General features: G+C 25.2%; 2 protein-coding genes across 2 annotated transcripts; both read right to left on the bottom strand.

Moving 5' to 3' along the window:
• Positions 1 to 2436: 2436 nt before the first annotated feature.
• Positions 2437 to 6768, bottom strand: LOC113549922 (odorant receptor 33b-like). The gene is made up of 5 exons (XM_026951439.1): positions 6746 to 6768; positions 5704 to 5803; positions 3542 to 3667; positions 2932 to 3090; positions 2437 to 2502 (listed from the first exon to the last, which is right to left on the bottom strand). Exons 1-5 carry the CDS (start codon positions 6766 to 6768, stop codon positions 2437 to 2439), a joined length of 474 nt encoding a protein of 157 aa, XP_026807240.1.
• Positions 6769 to 7879, bottom strand: LOC113549921 (the record flags this gene model as incomplete). The annotated part of the gene is made up of 2 exons (XM_026951438.1): positions 7135 to 7879; positions 6769 to 6842 (listed from the first exon to the last, which is right to left on the bottom strand). Coding segments are annotated over exons 1-2 (819 nt in total), but the record flags the coding sequence as incomplete, so codon positions are not given.
• Positions 7880 to 22577: the final 14698 nt, after the last annotated feature.

The raw sequence follows: 22577 nt of genomic DNA, 5'->3' as shown, positions 1-22577 counted from the left end.
AATGACACGTCTATATCTGATTGAAAATGCCGCTTCTATATTAAGATCTTACGACTATGATTCGCAGTGAAATTAACTGGAAAGGCGGAAATCAATCAATTTTTCTGCAACCATTCTATAGCCATTTCCATAGGATTAATGAAAAACAGCTAGTACAAACATTTGTGTTCAGAGTAAACAAGAGTGATTGTGTTTTACTTATTAAAATACAAAATAATCAACATTTTTTTTTTGTGTGTTAACTAACACTTTAGGCTTACAATGATTTTTCTTTGGGTATTAATTATTTTTAAGTTGACTGATAATATGTAATAAATTTAATGGGTTAAAAATTGAATTTAAAAAATCACCCACTTTTTCGTTATCTTATCTCAAATTATGTGCAACATTTTATTTTATTTCCAATGTTAAATGTATGAAAAAAGGCAAGAGTTAAAAAATATAAAAACATAATATGCACATTTTATAATTTTTTTCAGAAGTTGAAATATATCTTTATTACTTTTCTTAACACATTCAAGCCAATAATAATTTTAAATCTGACAAAATCTGTATTTAAAGATTGATAAACAGGCAGACTACAGTACCTTTGGATTCATACTTTCCAATTTTTAATAGACTTATTTATTTTGAAATAAATAATAGACAAGTTCTTAAATATTTAAAAAAAAAATTAGAGATACTTATTATTATTATTAGTATACTCGCCAATCTAATAAAACTATTTTTTTATTGACGTGGTTCTCCGATATTATGCAACACCCTTCCTCTGTACATTATATTATATATATATAATTTATATATTATTTGACAGGGAAACTTTATTTTACATGTAATATAATCGAATAATTTTATGAAATGTACAAAAAAAACACAAAGTGCCTAAAACATTTTGAGTTGGTACTTACTCGAAATAAACGATTTATTCGAAAAATTGAATAAAATATCAATGAATAGTATGAAATTAAGTAGCTTTTTTTTTTGTTCGTGATAATTTCCGAAACATTTTAATGGATTTCAATACGGTTTTCATTGTCAGATAGGCAATCAACCGAGGAAGGTTTATGTGTAGGTATATAATTTATTCGTATAATTTGATTAATACAAATTCTATGACACAATCAAATTTGTGCCTCGGAGACGTAGGCTATATTATCGCTATTTAAAAAGCAATGAAATTACTACTTTGTATTGAAAATCTTCTTGCGCAGCGATACTTTAATATGATTTAATAGAGATTATCTCGAGTTCGAACCTCGGTATCAGTTGTGTGCTTGATTTCTGCATTGTTATAACATATTTTTCCCGATTTTTTTATTATTTATTTTTTCTACGAGTAAAATGACTAAAGAGAGTATAAGACTAGAAATCAAAAAATTGACAAGTTTATAGATCGAGTGCATAATAGTAACGGGTATGGTACCAATTATACCCTCAGATATAAAAATTAACAATAAATATCATTTATCCTATTGGTACGAGGCAATATAATTTGTTTTTGTTCGATACATATTATTATTTAAAAATAAAAATTTAAAGGATATTTGACTTGCAATTAATTTCACAGGTGACGCCATGCGGCTACAAATAGTAATAGAATAAAGAAATGTATTTCTTTTAGGTAAAGCCTTTAGTATAAAACTAAATATATAAATATTTAGATATTGTTTTAGGCACCATCATTTGAAATAAAATAAATGTGATGAACATCATTTTCAATCAATAAACTTATTTTTTTTTTATGCTTAACAGAAATAGTTTATTTATTTGTTATATAATATTAATTAGTTATTCCCATGAGAAATTTCTAAAATGCTAGAAAAATACAATAAATTATTATTTTATAATGGATTTAGATATTGTAATATATTCAGTAATATTAACTTTATTGAATTTTTTTATTTATCAAATTGAATTAAAATCATTTAAGATAATATCATATAAATATAAGTAAGTACCCATAACTATTTTGACAATTTACGTAAATTATTATATTTTATAATAATTTATTTAATATTAATTATAATATTATCTTATTAATAATGAGTCTTATAATATGTATAGATATTTATTAAGGTTTAGTTATGTTATATACTGATATAATTTATACTTTATACGTACACAATATTTAACACATTTAACGCTAAGAAAATTATATTATCATTCGAACGCTTTATTAAATTGTATAACACTGTTCACGATATTCTTTACACATTAGAAAATAACATATACAAATAAACTACACATATGTCAGGAACAATGACGGATCGTTTGCTCGACGGCTCCTGCGTGACTGATTGTCTGTCAGGTTGAATACATTTAGGGGGGGGGGGTAAACCTTGCTACAATTAATATAGATAACAGATATAACTAGATAAATCTAATAATTAGATCAATGTCAAAGTAAAATATAAAGGAATAAATTTTCCATATTCATTATTCATTCTTTGTTTTAATCTGATTTATTAAAACCGAAATAACTGTATAACAATTACCCATTGTCTGAAATTAATAAAAAATACACATTAATACTTATTTTCAACAAAATTGATTTATTTTATTAGCAATTCATAATGAACTATAATGAATCAATAATTTTAAAAATATGCACATTGTTATTTTCAATTTCATAGTTTTTATAATTTAATGTATAGTTTTTTGTAAATTTTTCAAAAATATTAAAAAATAAACTACCACATTATTTTTTCTATGCTTTTGATATTCTAACATAATTTATTTTTAAATTCAATAATTTTTATTATTTTGTTGTCTTTAGAATTTGTTAATAGTAGGAACTTGAAATATGGATGATATGATTGAAGTATAAAATAGTTGATATAATTTAATATGATAACGTAGATATTATAATGAAACTAAAATTATAAATATTAAAATAATGGTAAAATAATAACTATATCAGTATATACTCACTTTAAAAAACATTTCCAAGTTTATAATTTTTGTACTTGTGAATTTTAATTTTTTGTAGTTAGCATTATTCATTTTTATTATAAATAATATCATTTTTTTACAATTTATATTCATTTCAGTCCAATTACTGCTGTACAATGCGAATATTATTGAATCTTTCTTTAATAAATAAAATGTAAAATTACAAAGAATATTTATTAAACATTTGTAAACTGTAGTATAATTTGTGAAATTAAATTATTTTTCTACAGTATAAAATATATAGTATACATATACGTTATTAAGGTTGTTATAGTTGTTTTCAAGTGTGAACAATATACAAAATTACATATTATGTACATTACAAATTGCAATGTATGTTGACTACATAAATTTTAAAGTAAATATTTAAACACATTATGTTTTTTATTGTTTAAATAATATATTGGTGCATTAATATTACAATGGAATATTTTAAATATAAAATTATTGAATAATTCAATGTAAATCTCAGTTATATACATTTGAAAGAAAAATCAGTATGTTCAATTCCTAAACAATTCATAAGACTTACCAGCCTGATCGATTAAAAAATATATAAAATTAAAAATAATAATGAATTTCAAATTACTTGGTTGTGTAAATTTCCAAATAAATAACACACCATAAATATCTGAAATGAGTATGAAGGAATTAGGCATACCATTTGTAATGTTGTAACTTCCGAATTCACAAATCTATTGTCGTCGAAAAAAATCTAAAAAAAAAAATGTATTCAAAATAATATTATACTATTTCCTTGCTTAGTTATATATATTTTGTATGCAAATAGACAATTGACCATTTGAAATTATGTATTAAATGATTTAATCATCTGCTTTATTAACTTTATCAACTATAATAATTAATGAAATAATTGAGGGGAGGGAATCCAAAACGTAATATTGCCAAAATACTGATTTTTCAGGAGAAGCGATTTTCTGTATCTCCTATTCTATAATCAATGTCAATTGACTGAAAAAAAAATCATTTTTTTAGTATAAACCCCTATTATTTTGTCATATATAAAAATGTAAAATAATCCACAAAATGTATCTTTTCCATTAATTTAATGGAAATAGTACATTTTGGAAAATTCTATGAAAATAGTTCGTTTTGAAAAACCTATTAAAATAAACTTCAAAATGTATTTTTTCCAAAATAAAAACATTATTAATTATTTTCTTGTTTTTAAATTTTAACCTTTTTTATGATCATTCTAAAATAATATGCTTAATATATGACACGTAAATACTTAATTCCAATGTTGTATCTCTAATTTTGATAGTTAATAACTCATATGATATTAAATTACAATAAAATAATATTGATCTTAAGTTTCTGAATAATAAGTAGATATTTAAATCAATGACTATAGTTTTAGTATACATATTTAAATGGTTTTTACTTTTTTGCATCTCCTGAAAAGTATATAAAATACTGTTAATCATATTATGATTAATTTATTATTAATTCATAATTAATAAACACAATAAAAATGATAAAAATTCTTATTTAATAAGGGTCTTCTTCATAAATCCCGCTTTCGTCATTTTCAATATTATTATTATTTACATTTTGAAAGATATCATTATAAAATTCCTCAGCAACCATTGGTATTTAAAAAAAAAATATTTAATTTGAATACATCTTCCTTTTTTGCTAACTTAACACAGTTTTGTTTTGGCAGGATATCGACTTGACCGATGTTCTGAAGATTTTTAAACCTTTTTATGACACCAACTTTAGTAACTTCACCTTCATAAAATAGACAAGTCATTTTGAAGACAAGGAAGTTTTTTTAAAATATTTAATAATATAGTATTTCTATTAAAAACGACTCAAATGTGTTTAATGATTGTGATAATAACTTAATATTATAAATTATAAACTATACTTGAGTATGTTTTGGATTAACTATTTTATTTTCCTATATCTACAACATAGGTAATAGTACGTTTTGATATAACATAAAAAAAGTACGTTTTGGAATAATTTATGGAAATTCTCGTAGTTTAGTTCGTTTTGGTATAGTTAATGATTAGTGCCTATTCTTTTAACATGGGCAATAGTACGTTTTGGCGTAAAACTGGAAAAAGTACGTTTTGATTATCTAAATATAACTTTTATGCATGGAAAAGGTTCGTTTGGGATTTAGCAGTCATTTTTTGCAGTTGATTTGACCGGGAAGTAGTACGTTTTGGTCTATTCTGATAACAACAATCGATTTTTCGACGTTTTTTTTATAAGAGTCGATATGTTACTCATTTTTGTCAATTTTGGCAATAGTACGTTTTGGATTTCCACCCCTCATATGTTGTTTTTATAATATAACTTATTATTAGAATTGTATTTTGTTTGATAACTTGTAAACATTATACGAAAGATGAAACATGAAATTTTGAATTTAAAAACATAATTGCAAATTATATTTAATTTTTTAAGAATAATCTCATTTAATTAGACAATAATTAAAGAATAGGTAATATTGAATCATTGTAATTGATGGTTAAATGGTTATATACTATTGTGTGGTGGTGAATCAAGGATTTTTTTTTTTTTTTTGAGAGGTCATACAAATTTTGCATATTATTATTTGTAATAAATAATGTAATTTTGTAAATACTATATTTAGCATTTAGTTTTAGCTTTATAAATATTATATAATTGTTAAGATGGGGCAAACATCTCAGGCTCTAAATCTGCCTCTAATATTGTAATCAAATCTAAGTACATATTACGTTATTTTCTCACCATCAATAAAATAACCCACAATATGATGAGTGATAATGATGAAAACAAAATTTGCATCAACATTACTTTTTCGAATAGTGCTAAAAACATTTCATATTTCCTAAAAAAAAAAAAATTAATTATTATAGCATTTGGAATGATAAAAATATGAGGGATCCACAGATTCACAAAACAGCAATAAAGTTGTAAGCTCACAAATTTCGTACCTTTTTAAACGAAATTGCGTCTCAGACTATATTTTTGTTACTTTTTCATCCACAGTTAATATTTACAAGTGGTTATTAATATAAGTACTATAATATAAAATGATATAATATAATTTTTTTTAAAATTTTAAAAGTTAAACCATTTTCTTTCACATATCAGGAAAACTAACTACACTATGCTCAATTTATCATAATAAAGTGTATACGATAAGTGGAGACTGAAAAAATAATTTATATAATTATTCCTACTAGACTATACAATTCCATCTTCAAAGTCAAATTCGAAATTTTATTTTTGAAAATACTTATGTAATGCATTTGAATAAATTTTTGCGAACACCCTCAGCGTTTTTACGATATTGGTTAAAGTTTTTTTTTTAAAAAACATTGAAAGACTGGAATTGATGAATAATTGTACAGACTATGAAAAAAAATGATACGAAATTTTTGAAAATATAAGCAATTTGATAAAATATTTCTATTTTTATGGTCGGAAAATGAATCATTATCTCATTTAAATAAAATTATTAATAAGCAAAATTTGTGATTTTATAGCTTAAAAACTATTGACAAGGTATTGAAATTATGAACTTAAAACATTAATATCAGAAAACAATTATGTTGGTTATAATTTAATTTATGAATACCTACCGCTTAAAAAAAATGTTCTTGCACTTACATTAAAATTTAAAAGTGTTTGGAAATATTATATATTTATATAGTATTAATTTTAGTTCAAAAATACTGTTAGCTATATAACATAATAAGCATCCTTATAAATGTTGTAATATAATATTTCATAATAATTGATATATAAAATAAAAATTAACTCTTACTTCATAACTTCTTGGTGTTCCATTAAAATTGTTTTCAATTCATCATATATTAAATCGTGTACTTTAGACATCTTTATTTTTCCGTCCACAATGTAGTCTACAAGTTGACAAAATAATATTTAAACGTATGAATGGTAAAAGAATTTCTTTTTAGTTGTTAAAAAAAAAAAAACAAAACAAATAAAACATATTTTAATACTTAAATCTCGGAAATATTAAGTTGAAAAATATCGCATAAATCAATAATACGTAGGTATATGAAAACAAACTTGAAACTTTACTGAAATCTGCTAGGAATAAATATTTATTGCCATTTACATTTCTAACTAAAATACATAACTATTCTATATAGGGATATTTTGACGTAAACGAAATTCGTAGGTACTCACCAACTGGGGAATGAGAATCACGTATCGACTTATGTCCGACCGATTCGAACGTAGCGTTAATTATTTGCATTTGACCGCAAATAGCAAAGCACAGTGTGGCCAGAAGAGTATCAAATATGAGGAATAACATTCCTATAGAGACGGTGAACAGCGCTTCGGCAAAGCAAAACTTATTGTAATGCGAGTTGTACGTTTCGTCGGATACAATTATGTAGAAATTCATAATATTCTGTCGGTAATAACCGACCGAACCGTCGCGATTTTTGACCGGTGTTGTTTTGTTACGGAACGCCTGTGTAGTGCCCACAAAAATGGTCACACAAATCAAATACGTGATGGCAAACAAGTTCGAGCACTTCATCGAACGTTTTCGCCAACGATCCAGTATGTGCCTCTCCCGAAAGCCGAACGACGTGAAACCGTACCGCGTGATCGACAAACAGTTCCATATGTCGTTCGAGTGGTGGATGACGATCCACATTTTGTAGATCACGAACAGCGCAGTTTCCACTTTCCCGAAATCTTCTAGACTTATCAACATATTGTCCGTCCAATAGTACAAACAGCTAACAGTCGACATTATCGAAACTGCGCATAAATACATCAAAATGAACGCCAAAGCGATATGATAGACGTTTCGACCTAGACATTTTGTGGTTCCGGGATCCAACATTTGATATAGACCTGTACATTTGGCCAACCTTATATTGAAAATATGGTTCTTCTCTTCTCGAACGTCATCCATCGTCATAATAATTTCTATTATTATAATTATGCAGAACACCGAGTAACGATATTAATGATATCTTTCGGTCGTCTTTTGTTAAATCTAAGTAAAATATCACGCATCGCTTATAAAGGAATTTTTAGGTAATTTTTTTAATATATATATAAATATTTTTTAGGTATCCCAATCACACCATCAAAGAAATTTATATTATGTTATCTTTATTTTGTTTAAGTACATACTTAATCGTTATTCGTTACACCTATAACATTGAACACATAGTTATCAAACATTAATTTTACATAATTTACTAAACTTACTTGTGTATAATCATTGAATGTCTTTGACTATCTATAATAATAATAATTATTATTAAAAAAAATAGATTTTTATTAACTTTAATATAATATACTTTCACATTATCGATGCGATTTCCACTTATTGCTATTAATTGCATGAGTGAAATGAAATAAGCAACTCGTTATTTAATTTTATAGGTGATTTCTCAATTGACTAATTGTATTATATTATTATTTATGTGTGTCTCTTATTAAATTTAGACAAATCACTTTCACCAAATTTGAACACAAAGCAATCAAAGTATTACAAATTAAAAATTGAAGAATTAAATCAAAACTCTAACTTGTGTTATAATTCAAAGACAGTTAATTTATTTGAAGGTAGAGCACTGTTCTATAATTATTAAAAACTAAAATAAATAATAATAACGAAATTGACTCTAAATTAAAAACTGTCTATAATAGAATTAAATGGAAAAAAAAAAATCGCAAGATTTTAACAGTTTGCTTCAAATATTTTCAACGGTTCAAGTGAAAAATGGGTTTAGGAATTTTGTTTAATACAATATTAACTATTGCTATCGGTTGGACTTCACAAATATCGTTATACTTTTGATGAAATAGAATTAATATTAGAAGACAAACTAACTTCACCATGTTCACAAGTTAAGAAATAAATTGAAAAATAAGAAATTATAATCAACATACAATAATATTGGAATTAATAACAAATTATATTGTATTTAATTAGTCAAACAAATAATACCATTTCTGAAACAGGGGAAATGGGTAAAATACGTATTAGAAACTATATAACCGCGTTACTATAATACAGTGTAATTATTATAAATAACAATACGTTAAATAATTTGGAAACTAATTTAAGAAAATAGAAAATTCAAAATTGATAAAATCGGACTTTTAAAATATTAATACATTCGATATTAATAATTTGGGAGATGGTAAACTGTGACAAAATTATATCTTTTATAAAAGTCGATTTGTAAACTGCGCCAAAAAAAAAATTAACATTATACAATTTGCGACTAAACCGCGATAAGATACATTATACAAACTGCGACAATTTATTTTATATATAATATGATATAATTTATAAATACTATATGTATATAATAACCGATACGTTAACACGTATACGTTGATCATTTAATTAGATATATATGTTATAGTATAGCTATAGATTATGTACCAAAAATGATTTCTCTTGTAGAGTAATATTTTCGTTCTTTACGACCAATTTGGCTCTGCAGTTTTCTTTGAGTAAATCTATGTCGAATAACCACTTATTTTGGAATTATATTTAAATTTAAATTTTAAATCGTTTAGCACCTATAATTGTTTGGCGTTTTGGCTAAATATTTTTATAAGTTCTATTTTAAATACAATATTACACGACTATACAGTTTACATAAGAATAAAAATTTGAAACTACAAAATGTGAAAATACATAGGAAGTCCGTTGCAACTGCGAAGTAGATTATTTGTCGATAGAAAATTGTATTAATAAGTTATAAGACAATAAAGCCGTTTAATTGTATTAATTGTGTTACTTTGAACTTTATTTTTCATGTGTTTGGCATGTATACTATAGCATGTGAAAACACAAATAATAATAATAAAATGAGTTTGGAAAAATAATTAGTTTGTATAAATAGTACGTAAAAACTTACTTACGTATTCGCCGAAACTCGAATAAATCGGTTTTCGAACCCTAACGCTCTGATGAGTTGTAGGTGTTCATCGTTCGTCGATTGTCTTGTAAATAGATGGTGGTTAACCCGGCTGGTTGGCGGCGTGGACGCGTGATACAATCCTTGAAAAACCACAACGGTTACGGCACGCAACAATATCACTTGGGCGCTGCAAATTTATTGTTAATTGAATGAAACACACAACAGGTATTTTATTAAATTTTATTTATTTTATCGAAATTGTGTATATTGTATTCATCATAAGACGAATAAAAATGCATAATCCAAAATAAAAAATTCTATACATTTGTTGTACTATATGATTATAAAAGTTGCATTTGTGTAATAATATAGGTAGGAATAATAATTATATAGCAATGAAAATTGAAGGTAAAGAATTAATAAATATTATAAGATAGACATTCAATATTGCATCGCGTGACAATAATAAATATTTATAAATGCTTATTAAATTAAAGTTGGAAGTATGTTTTTGTTATTATTTAATATTTCTATAAGAAAATCTGAAGAGAAACCTCTGACTCTACTGAAATTCTACTGAGTATAATATGAAAACAATTAATAATTTACATATTTTTAACAATATAATAGTATGTTAAAATAATAACCTAACCTAACGATTTGTTACAATATCTTGTCCGTAGGTCCTATATGAATTAAAATGTAACAATTTTTTTTTCGAAAATATTTATTTATTTATAATATTTCTTTTATAATAGGCAATGAATGATTACTACACAGTTTTATCAGTTTCGATCGGTAAATTATATAAAAAGCAAATATGATTAATTTTAGATCGAGGGTGGCTGAGTGATAAATGTATCGATTTTACATTGAAGTCTGTTTTAATTTTTTGTGTCACCTGTATACACGATATAAATGATAATAGTCGATAAAATGATTAATATAACATCCATAAAATATTTATCATAAGCTGTTCTTAAATCTATAAAATTATTTTTTAAATATATACAGTATGTAAGATTTATACAAAATATAACATAAAATTGTTTTATTTTGATCACGATTGGCGGTTTATTAATTTAGTAAGTTAATATGATGCAGCTTAGCTTAGAAATAACAAATATTTTGATGTGAATCTTAGTATTAATTTTCTGATAATATGTTTGGATAAAATATAAATTATGTATTGTGTGCTTTTACAAATATGACTTACCTTACCTGGTAGGTAAAATCGAATATTCAAATATTTCATGACTTAAAGACCTTAAAATCTTAAATACATTTAAATCACCAGAAGTTGTATAAAAAAAAATCTTAAATTTCTATCACCTTTAGTAGTAAATCATACATCTATTCACTGTAATAGTCATAGTTAATTTTCCAATATCCTATATGTAAATATTTCAAAAACTATGGTATAATATTAAAATATCGTATTTCACAATGTGGTAATGTAGTTATATTATATTAAAGTTGGAAAAAGGTAAAATTATAGTTTTTAATTAATAAAAGGTAAGGACATTTATTTTATTGAGGTGTTTTTAAATTACACATGTTACCGGTAAATCGAAGATGGAAGTTCGTGAACTTAGGCCATAAAATTAAACTTCATTAATTGTTTCTATTGCGAAAATATGACCAGTAGTAACTCGCATTGATGAAGCTTATTTGGTAGTAGAATAATAATAATAATATACTCGTATTATTCGTCTCCTCAACGAAATAAAATTTTATGATAATAATAAGGCTACTTACATAGGCAATTTGACTACACACCTGTCGCGGTTTATTTTTTTGGTATCTCGTAATGAAAAAAAATAATATAAAAATATCTAACACCAAATTACAATTGCCTTAAAGGTTTAATATTGAGTTTAAATACCACGAGACTCACACGCTAAATGTAATCAGGAAAAATAAATATCTTTTAAAACTCTCTTCACAAGTTTTAACATAATATGTCATGTAACGAAATATTAAGGACATTAATCTTGTTTTACATTAATCTTTTTGTTAAATATGACATGTTCATCAGTATTTACTTTATATTCTATAATTTTAAGCCCGTCTATAATATCATTAAAACAGTTAATATAAGTATTAAGATTTAGTTCATCAAACTCGTATAAATAAAAATCAAACAGTTTGTTATGCATCCAATAGCATATACATATGGTTTTTGATAAATTGCTATTTAAGTCATTTATTTCACTTTTGATATTACGGTTTGGTTGGAATAATTTTTCCGAAAATATTGCGTTTATAACATTTATTATATAATTAGTATTAAATTATTATAGATAGATAATATTTAATATTTATATCATATAATATATTAGTTTTTATAACTCTGAATTATTTCAGCTTTCTGTAAATACCGTAAGACAGTGAAAATAGATTCAAAGAATAAATAGATAACATAAGCTCAAAATCGTCATGTATTCGTATTTTGTGCGATATTTTTGCAGTTTTAGCACGCCAACGTAATATCATAATAATCTGATGAATTTCATTTTTAGGTCATTGTATAAAAATATAAAACAATACTAAATTATTAATTTATAGTCTTTTTTTCAGATGGCGATTGCATTGACTCAACTAGAGTACAACACTTGAAGATATTTCAATTATGTAACACTGACAAAGCTGAAGGAGTTTCTGTCCTTTTCCTCTATCCTACCAGATAACCGATGGGCTAACTCAACATTATACATTGCAATATTTAATATCAAAGAAAATATGTTGTTTACATTGTATTATTATGAAAAAACTTTTTTTTTCAATTGTATTTTATACAAAATTATTAAACAAATTCTTATATGCCTATGTTAAAATTTCTTTAGTTTATTAAATTTTCTATATATTATATAAATCTTTTTTATGTTTGTGCTCTATGGTACCTACTTAAATCGGTTAATATCAAAATATAAATGTATAACATGCAATATGTTATAATTAACCCGACCTCACTCCAACATGCACTTAAAAAAGAAAATACAGAAGCTAGGTATTTATTTTTTCATAGTATAAACTTAAGTCTAAAATTGTAAATAATGTTATTTTGTTTTAAAAATTAACCTGTATCTTATTTAAAAGTAGGCTAATAACCATATTTCTGCTGCAGACCTCATATGTATGTATATATATAATATAAATGTATAAATAAAATAAAATTAGGGTAAAACTAGTTCGTGTAAGGAAACAGATTGTAGATATTGTGTCTTATACAAATTAAATGAGTTTAAAATGAAAATAACGAATGCAAATTAACAAAATTAAGGAAATGTGATTGATAAAAAAAATTTGGTCTGTTTTAGTAAAGTTTGGGAGGAAAGTTTAGATATTTTGAGACCATCAATACAGGAAAAGGCTTAACAAATTACTTAAGTTTATGGATTGAATTTTTTAAAATATATGTACATTTTTTTATTATTATACATGCATTATTACATAGATCATTATAAAATTAAAATATAACAACTCTAACTATAATTTAATTTAACATAGTACATATATTTTCCTTTTAAACATTTAATGTTTACACTTTTATGAAGTACAAAAATGTACCCCCTCTGAATAGAGGGCACTTTCAAATATATAATATTATATATAATATCTGAATAGAAGAAAAAAATGTTAGTGATATCGAGAGAGTAGCCTATTCAGAAGTTTCACTATTTATACACATTTAGAATGTGAAATATTGATATTGATGAATAGGGTTCGGATTTAAATGCAATATAATTAATAATAAAAAAAAAAACATTTAAAATGTCAAAAAAGCATTTAATTTAAAAAAAAAACAATTACAAAATGTAGTAAAAAATTAAATAGTTTGTACTTTTGTATATTGTAACTATAGTTTGTATTAAAAAATAAATATGATGGACTGACAAATAATTTTAAATCTAGTACCAACGCATTATGAACAAATTATCTATAGATAGGTAGTATGGGTACTTTTATAAACGTTAAATTAACTGACCATACCAAATACTCAATAAAGTATTTAGCGATATTGATAAACATCGCCGATTAAAAAATCCATTAAAAATAATTGACAATGTACCTCTTCAGAAGATCTTATCGATTTATATTTTGTACCATTAAGATGCATGTTTTGTATAAAACTATCAAATCAATTGAAAATTAAACACAAAAAAGGCATTTATAAATCAAGAACGCATTAATAAGTATAAAAACCAAAAAAAAGGCATTTATCAGTAAATAGACAAAAAAAGGTAAAAAGAAAAATACATCCTCCATATCTTCAATATTAAATGACACATTTTTACGTAAAAAATATTTTTCTATTATCATTATTAAAAAAAAGGCTTTTGCCTACAAATCCGAACCCTATTGATAAATAAGTGACACCCTAAATTGCCCATATATTATATTTCTGCATGCACATGGTGAAAATTTAGTTTTGTTAGCCGTGCGTAACTATCACTATTCGAGTTATGACACGAAGTTTGTGCACAATTTAGTAAAATAATGTTTTTAGACATTCAAGACCAAAAAGAATTTACATTTATATTCGTCCCTATAATTTGTCAACGTATTGCTAATCATTTTGTGAGCTCAGAACATAAGTCAAATTGCAGGCTGATTCGAAAAGACTTAACGACCAGATTTTTCATAAAATATACGGCCATTTTATAAAGTTCACGTGTGGATACTCTTATCAATCAATTTGCAAAACTAGCGAGTGTTAAAAGTGACGTAGAAATTCGGTACTTTCGGACAGGTTAAAATATCGGGCGCAGAAATAGTTTGATGTAGGAAAACTTGACCTATTTATATTATATATTTATATAAATGCATATAATGTAAATAACACGCCTATATCTGATTGAAAATACCTCTTCTATATTACGATCTTGTGATTATGACTCACAGTGAGTTAACCGAAAACCAATCAATTTTTCTGCAATTATTCACGGTGCTTGTGCACGCAGCTATATTCTATAACCATTTTTATGGGATTAGTGTAAAAACAGCCAATACGAACAGTTGTGTATATAGTAAACGAGAGCGAGTGTGTTACTTAAAATACAAAAAAAAAAATCAACATTTTTAATGTGTTTTATGTTAATTAACATTTTAAGTTTATAATGATTCTTTGGGTATTAATATATATATATTTTTTTTTTTGACTGATACATTATTAATAAATTAAGTCGGTTAAAAATTTAACTAAAAATATTTATAGTCACCCACTTATTTTATCTTAACTCAAACTATGTTGCAACATTTTATCTTATTTCAATGTTAAAAGTATAAAAAAAAAACAGGGATCAAGGGTCTAAAAATATAAAAATATTATATATAAATACATTTCATATTTTTTTTCAGAAGTTGAAATATATCTTCATCACTTTTCTTAACACATTAAAGCCAATAAAGTTTTTAAATTAAACAAAATATGTATATTGAGATTGTTAAATGGATAAACAGCAGGTTTTAATTCAGGCTACTCAATTTTTATTGGGATTATTTATTTTTATATAAGTGGTATACCGTATACAAGTCCTTAAATATTAAAAAAAAATTGAAGATACTTATTATTATTATTTTATATTAGTAGTAGTAGTAAAGTCACCAATCTAATAAACCTCTATTTTTATGTTTTTTTATTGACGTGCGCTTTATCCGATATTGTGTAACACATATTATTTCCCCTCATATAATTCATATATATATATATATATATTATTCGACAGCAAAAAATACATTTTACAGCTAATATAATTAAAGAATTTTATGAAAAGTACCATGTAAAACAAAAACACAAAGTGCCTACATATATTTTGAGTTTGGACTTACTCGAAATAAACTATTTATTCGAAAAAAACGAATAAAACTTAGTTTCAAAAATGTTTATCATCAAACCACAAATAATATTGATAATAAAAACGTAAAATTATGATCAATAAGACTACATTATAATTTTGTTTGTTTTATGGTATTTAACTATTTAACTATAGCCACATATATAAATATTTCAGAATTATTAGTTTTTACTATTCACCGCAACATTTACGTATATTACTAACAGTTTTTATAGGGAAAAAATAGTAGCAAATATTATATTATAAATATATAGTTCTTTGGAAGCCGAGTATTTATTACTTCATGACCATATTGATTGCACAACACAATAACACTGAAAATACACCATTAGTGTTTACTAATATTAATATTTATATAATTTTTATAACGTACGTATGCAGTCTTCAATAACTTTTTATGATAGGAACTATGGTTGTATAATACTTATTGTAGTAACACGCACATAATTAATATTATAATTTGACGCTGAAGAATATGTATTATAACATTGTCGATACATTATGGCAATATGCGCAATCGATTTCACACGGTTAGGTCCATTTGTTAGAGTTTATTTTATACGTTTAATGTAGATAATTCATAAGAATTTTTGATAATTTTCATATCAATTGAATTTTTATGAGAGTTGGTCCTTGAATGAAAAATATTTTCTTAATACATTTTTTCCAAAAAAAATTGTGTTCCACCCTGCAGTATTGCAGTAATATTATACAAGTCATAAATAATGTTATGTATAATTATTTTAACAACGGAATATTACGTGAACGTAAAATGAAATTTATATAAAATATACAATATTATTTTTTTGGAAAAATAGAACTGTAATGGAGTTATAAGTTTATAACAATTATTGTTTTTTCTACATTGTTATAATATTATTTCGGAATTATTATTGAAACCATATAATTGCGATGTAAAATAATTAAAAAAAAAAATGCCAGCAATTTCGCTTTGATAGTAAATACGCAAAAAAAAAATTATTCAACATCTCACACATAACCTAAACACTATTGATGAAAAATGAACAGTAGAAATATTACATTATAAAAGTGATACAATTTGTATTTAATATTTATAGATATAATTTTAAACCGACACAGAATTGCGGTAGATAAAATGTTTACAAAAAGTAACATATTGTACGAATAAAATTATATTTTTGTAGACACTGTCAGAGTAGTATTAAAAAAGATTCTGAATGTTTAAAAAATCTACTGTTTTTCCATTACTGTGAAAATATTTCAGTACTCGTAAATGTATTATTTTTATTGGCAGTAACGTTAGCTTTTAAATATGCCCTAAAAACACTAGTATATATTTTCAAATAAAACTTAATTATAAAATGACGCGTAACAATAATATTATTATTATACACGACTTATCTTTTATCTACTCTGCTAATAGCAAAACGAAATCATGACCTAATATAATTGCTCGCGAGACCTGGCCACAGGACATTTCTTTTTTATTTTTTACACAATGTTGTAATATTTGTGGTCTTATGAAATTTCGATGGCGCTTAAGATACACGCGTTCGCGCCCTATATAATTATGTTTATAATATAACGCTGACGTAGTGAAATTATTATTATCACGGGAATTTTTTTTCAACGGTATTTTTGTTTTTATTATTGTTCCGTATGAACGTAATAATTATAATTGTATAATTTTTGTAGAGCAATTTTGTTGTGTTTATTATAATATTATTATTAGGTAGTTGAGTAGGTGACTTGTGTCATAATAAACATATATCGGATATATCTATAGTAATTTTAAAGTTTTTGTAAAATTCAGCACTCAGGTACATATATAAAATATAATATAATTACACACAATTAGTGGTTATTTAACACATACGTGTATATTATAATAATAAAATATGAAGGTATGTATATCGGTGTAGATATTCAATACATATTATAAACTTTATATAAGTTCTTCAAAAGCAATAATTTTACATTTTAAGAGCTTATACGCAAAAAAAAGTATTGCCAGATTTAAAAACCACATAATTAAAAGTTACTGCGTATCCTTTTGTTATTGCCGTTATCAATAGTGATCGTTGAATATTGTTGTACGGTCCACACGGTTATCTATAAACATAAAATTACTACTTACACAACTATAAATAATATTATTTGGAGTGTAATATATTTAGCTTGAAAATAAAAACTTAAACATTACACCAGTGAAAGCAATGACCAAAGAAATTGTTATCAACATAATATAACGAAAAAATGTCAAGAATTTTGAATATTTATTAATACATAAGAAGACGCTTGCACAGCCACATGCCCACATGTGTTGTTTCCGTTTGAAAAACTTATCTATAAAAATAAAACAAACTGTAATAATTGTCAATAATCGAACAATTTCAAATACATACGTAATCGTATTATTGTGATAATATGTGACGTATTGTATGTTCAAAATTTGTAAAAATTGAAGACAAAGAAAATTGCATATGAAATATGTATTTATATTTTATATACTCTCTATTGAAAAAAAATCGGATGACTACATAACTCATATTGTATAATTTGTTCGTTGTCCAGGAAATGTCTGTTGAATGGTTATACTTTCGTCCAGTTGCAAATAAAACAACATTTTCGTTGTCAGTATTAGTTTAGATTTCATACCAATCAATCTCTCGTATAAAAATAAATTGTCTAGTTCTTCTCAATAGAATAAAAAAACTTAAAAAATTATAAGGATAAAAATATTTAAAAATATAACTTTTTAATAAAAACATTGATTTTTTTTTAAAAAAAATTTATTTAAAATATTTTCAAAAACATTAATACTTTTTGAAATAATGAGTGTTGTTTGATATAAGAATCACCCTGTATAATATATACATAATTTTTTTCACATAATAATTTATTGGATTTATTTATTTTTTCTTAATATATACTTGTAACGTGATTGATTATTTTACATATATTTTTAAATGTAAATTACTTTTATTCTTTCATATTGCTATAATTTTTTATTTTTATTTTTAAATGTAGCTATAAAACTACAAACATTTTTTAAACATTTAATATTATTCTATTACTGTATTGAATCCATATTATTTGTATAACCAGAATTATTATTTTTAAGTTGATTTATTTCAAGTAATTACGAATAGTCTGAAAATATTATATAAATATACATGTTTAAGTTCATAGTATAATATTTATTTATATGTTTATATTATTATACATGAATATTGATCAAGTCTAACCATTATTTCAACTAACACTAAACAGTACAAAATGTTCCATTGGCTTTGGGGTACAAGACAAAACGCTAAAGACAGCTTAGTCAGTCCGTCCACGCATAACTTGGTTCATACAGCATATAGCTATTATTATTATCAATAATATTACTTCTTACACTACCTATATTGTCCAATGATAAATTAAAATGTAGTTATTGTTTATAATTGTATAGTGCAATATAATACAATCGAATTTATAAGTAATAAATTAATTAAATAATTTACAGGTTTTACAACAAAATCAACTTTAAAAAACCGGTACCGTTCTGCTATACAGTATCGAGTCACTCGCTAAAACGGATGTGTTAAATTTGATTGTAAAATCAATATACTCATCGCTCTGCTCAGGATCTAATATTAAGAAACCTGCACTTTTTTTTTCTAAAACTTACGAAATATACATTTTAAATCGTTGTTTTTAAACTAGTTATTACATCAAATGCATTTATAAATCCGGTATGCTATATAAATCGAGCACTTACAATAGAAAAATATGTATCTCTCACAACTCATAACCTTTTAATTGACAAATTTAATAAAATTCTGTTCACACATCTTCGTCGTGGTACCCTCGTGCAGATGATATATTCCATTTCCAGTAATATAATATTATAATTTATAATGTATTATAAGCTGTAACACCATAAATGTGTTTCTCACGCACTGCGTACTGCACTGCAAAGGCTGTTGTAAGATGCCGACCAACTCAAAATATTATACGATTAAAAGTTATAATATTACCTACTGATAATCGGATATTATTTGAAAAATGTAATTTAAGTGGACCACGTGTATACGTATGACTATTCTATTTAATTAGCAGTTGTTATACGTATATATACTTTTATATAAAAGTAAATTGCATATGGGTTTCTCCCTTTATATACATAAAATATATAAATGTATCCGAAAGATCCGTGAACGATATTACCAACACCGTGCCACGAGTTGCAGCTTCCCGAACGTCACGTCCGGATTCGTCACTACTGCCATTGTCGCAGTCACTGCTACTATGATGGTATTGATTTACCGGCGCTCCGATTAATATACTAACCAATTACAATGATAATGTAAAGACAAAGACTTAGATATTATACAAAACTATTTGACTATTATCTATTAATTCGGGTATATAAATTTTTTCTTGACATTCGACCGGCTCGGTGACACTTTGAAAATGGCAGAGGCGGGTGATTTATTCTTCTGCCACCGTCATCAAACGCCTATGGGCGAAACACACATTAATAGAAAATAAAGAGTTATATATTTTTCATCAACAGCCGAACAAATAGTACTCCATATGAGCAGCACGTACTTTATTACTATCTACTATTATATAATCGGTGCGAACCATTTGGTCGAAGGTTTGGTGATCGATATGTCGTGTGATTGAATTATTGTTAGTCAAAAAACATAATATGGTCGAATATTTAATGGTCCAATTTTTTTCGGTCAAACGTGTAGGTATTTGATCGAACTAATCGAAGTAAAATTTACAAACGTACCTTATTAAAAATTATTAAATCGAGGTATTATATAAGATAATAATAGTACAGTCCTACATTATATTATGCTTAAAAGAAATGCAACAAAGGCTCATATATGATCAAGTTATAATTTATGGATGTACTTGAAAAGAACATCTCAACATTTTAAATTTGAATTTGTTCAGTTACATAAAAATAGCTAAATTATTTTGTTTTATAAAAACATTAAACTCAACAATTTTTTTATATTAATGTTTTTTCTTATATACATATAATATATTATATTGGATTTTTTTTTTAAATTTATGCTTATATTTTTCAATTAAAATTCGAAAAAGTAGTTTTTTATATACCTTCTTACATACTAAACATAATTTTGGGTCCATGATGATTTAAAAATCGCAGAAATTGTTATTGATTAATCAATGAAAATGTTATATCTTAACTAGATTAAATATCCATCAAGTTTATAGTTTAATAAAGCAGTTTTTAGTACCATTACCTAATGTGTATATCTTGACAACTCGTGAAAACTATTGTTTTTATAACGCATCAACATTTTCAAACAAATCATCTGTTTCAAAATTTACAATAAAAAATTTGATTCTCATTGGAAAAAAATAGAAATATGGTCCTAAAAGTGTACTCAAAATTCCCTAAATCGTATTCAAATGAATTTTTTATTAAAATAAAAATTGGAGGGGGATCTATCATGATCAGTAAATATTCCTGTGTATAATTATGTAAGTGTATAATATGTCAGTATGACTTATACGACTGTGGTCGGTGATCCAAATATACTTCCAATAGTTCGATAATAACAATAATCATTATAATAATATTCCAGTAAAACGAAAATAAACAACAAAAATTTAAAATGCACTACCTAATGATGCAATATTGTTCGTATTTCTTGGGACAGCTGCCGTACTGTGGTATTACATTATATGTATATAAATATATATCATTATAGTTCAGTGTGTTAATAACAGACCGCATTGTGTTCGTTTGTACATTTACGTGTACTCGTGAACTATTGGCGTCCCTACGTGATGAGAAATTCGAATAAAACTCCATACGTGTTTTTCCAACATTTCCAATAACATTTCAAAGATTTATTTCCCGTCTACCTGATATGGTGCTACTACTATACTTACTTATACGTAATTCGAAAAACGTGTGCAAACACTGCAAACACTCCTTTTAGGGAGGGATGCCGAAATGATATCATTATTTCATCTCGAATTACACGATCTCTATGCTTCTGCTTCACACACGTTTCCTTTACTTTTAGATTTTGGTCGATTGTGGTCCAATGTCATTTTTAAGCAAAATAATTACGTGTTATTTCAATTAAATGATTGACATGGCCAAAATGTTGGTCGTTACGTCGTTGTACTTAAACATAAAAACATAATATGCAGGGGTGCAAGCATCCGTTCAACACTTGTTAATTATTGAAAAAATTAATTAATTAGTAAAAATCTAAAGTACTTATGCCAGAATACCAGTCTCTATAAGAACAAAATGTTCAGTTTTTTCACAAATTTACTTTTAAGTACTCTTTCCCCCTAGAAGAAACGAAGAAAATATGCTTACAACAACGTTTTAAAATTGAAACTAATGCCCACGGGCATATTATGTGAGTCTTGCGTGATTTTCATTAATTTTATCAGTGTCTATCAGTAAGTATAGCTATTTACTGTGCATGCTCGCCTGTGCACGACCTAATTTCGTAGCAATTATTGTTTTTGAGAGTTTGGCTTTGCCAATCAAAAATTTCCTTAGATATTAAAATGTCAAATTGGTTATTAGGTTATTAGTAATAACTTGTATTACTTATTCACAGTATATACAACAAGTTGTAAGTTATTAATAGATACATAACTATTAACTAAGTGACGTAACCTGCAGGATTTTGATTCTTTTTTCATAAGAGGCTGATATTTTGTTAAACAGAAAAGACTTAATTAGGATTCCTTAAAAGTTTTTTATAATTATGACGTAGATGTTTAACATTTTAAAATTTTTCTGCAATCGTCATAAAAACTATAATTTTAATACACATGGGCGTAACCACTACAGCCAACGTCATTCGAACTTCAATCACTG

Source organism: Rhopalosiphum maidis, chromosome 1 (genome assembly GCF_003676215.2).
Source record: "Rhopalosiphum maidis isolate BTI-1 chromosome 1, ASM367621v3, whole genome shotgun sequence".
In the NCBI taxonomy this organism is placed as follows: Eukaryota; Metazoa; Arthropoda; class Insecta; order Hemiptera; family Aphididae; genus Rhopalosiphum; species Rhopalosiphum maidis.
The sequence above is the reverse complement of the archived record's forward strand: the minus strand, read 5'-3'. Positions and strand labels throughout refer to the sequence as shown.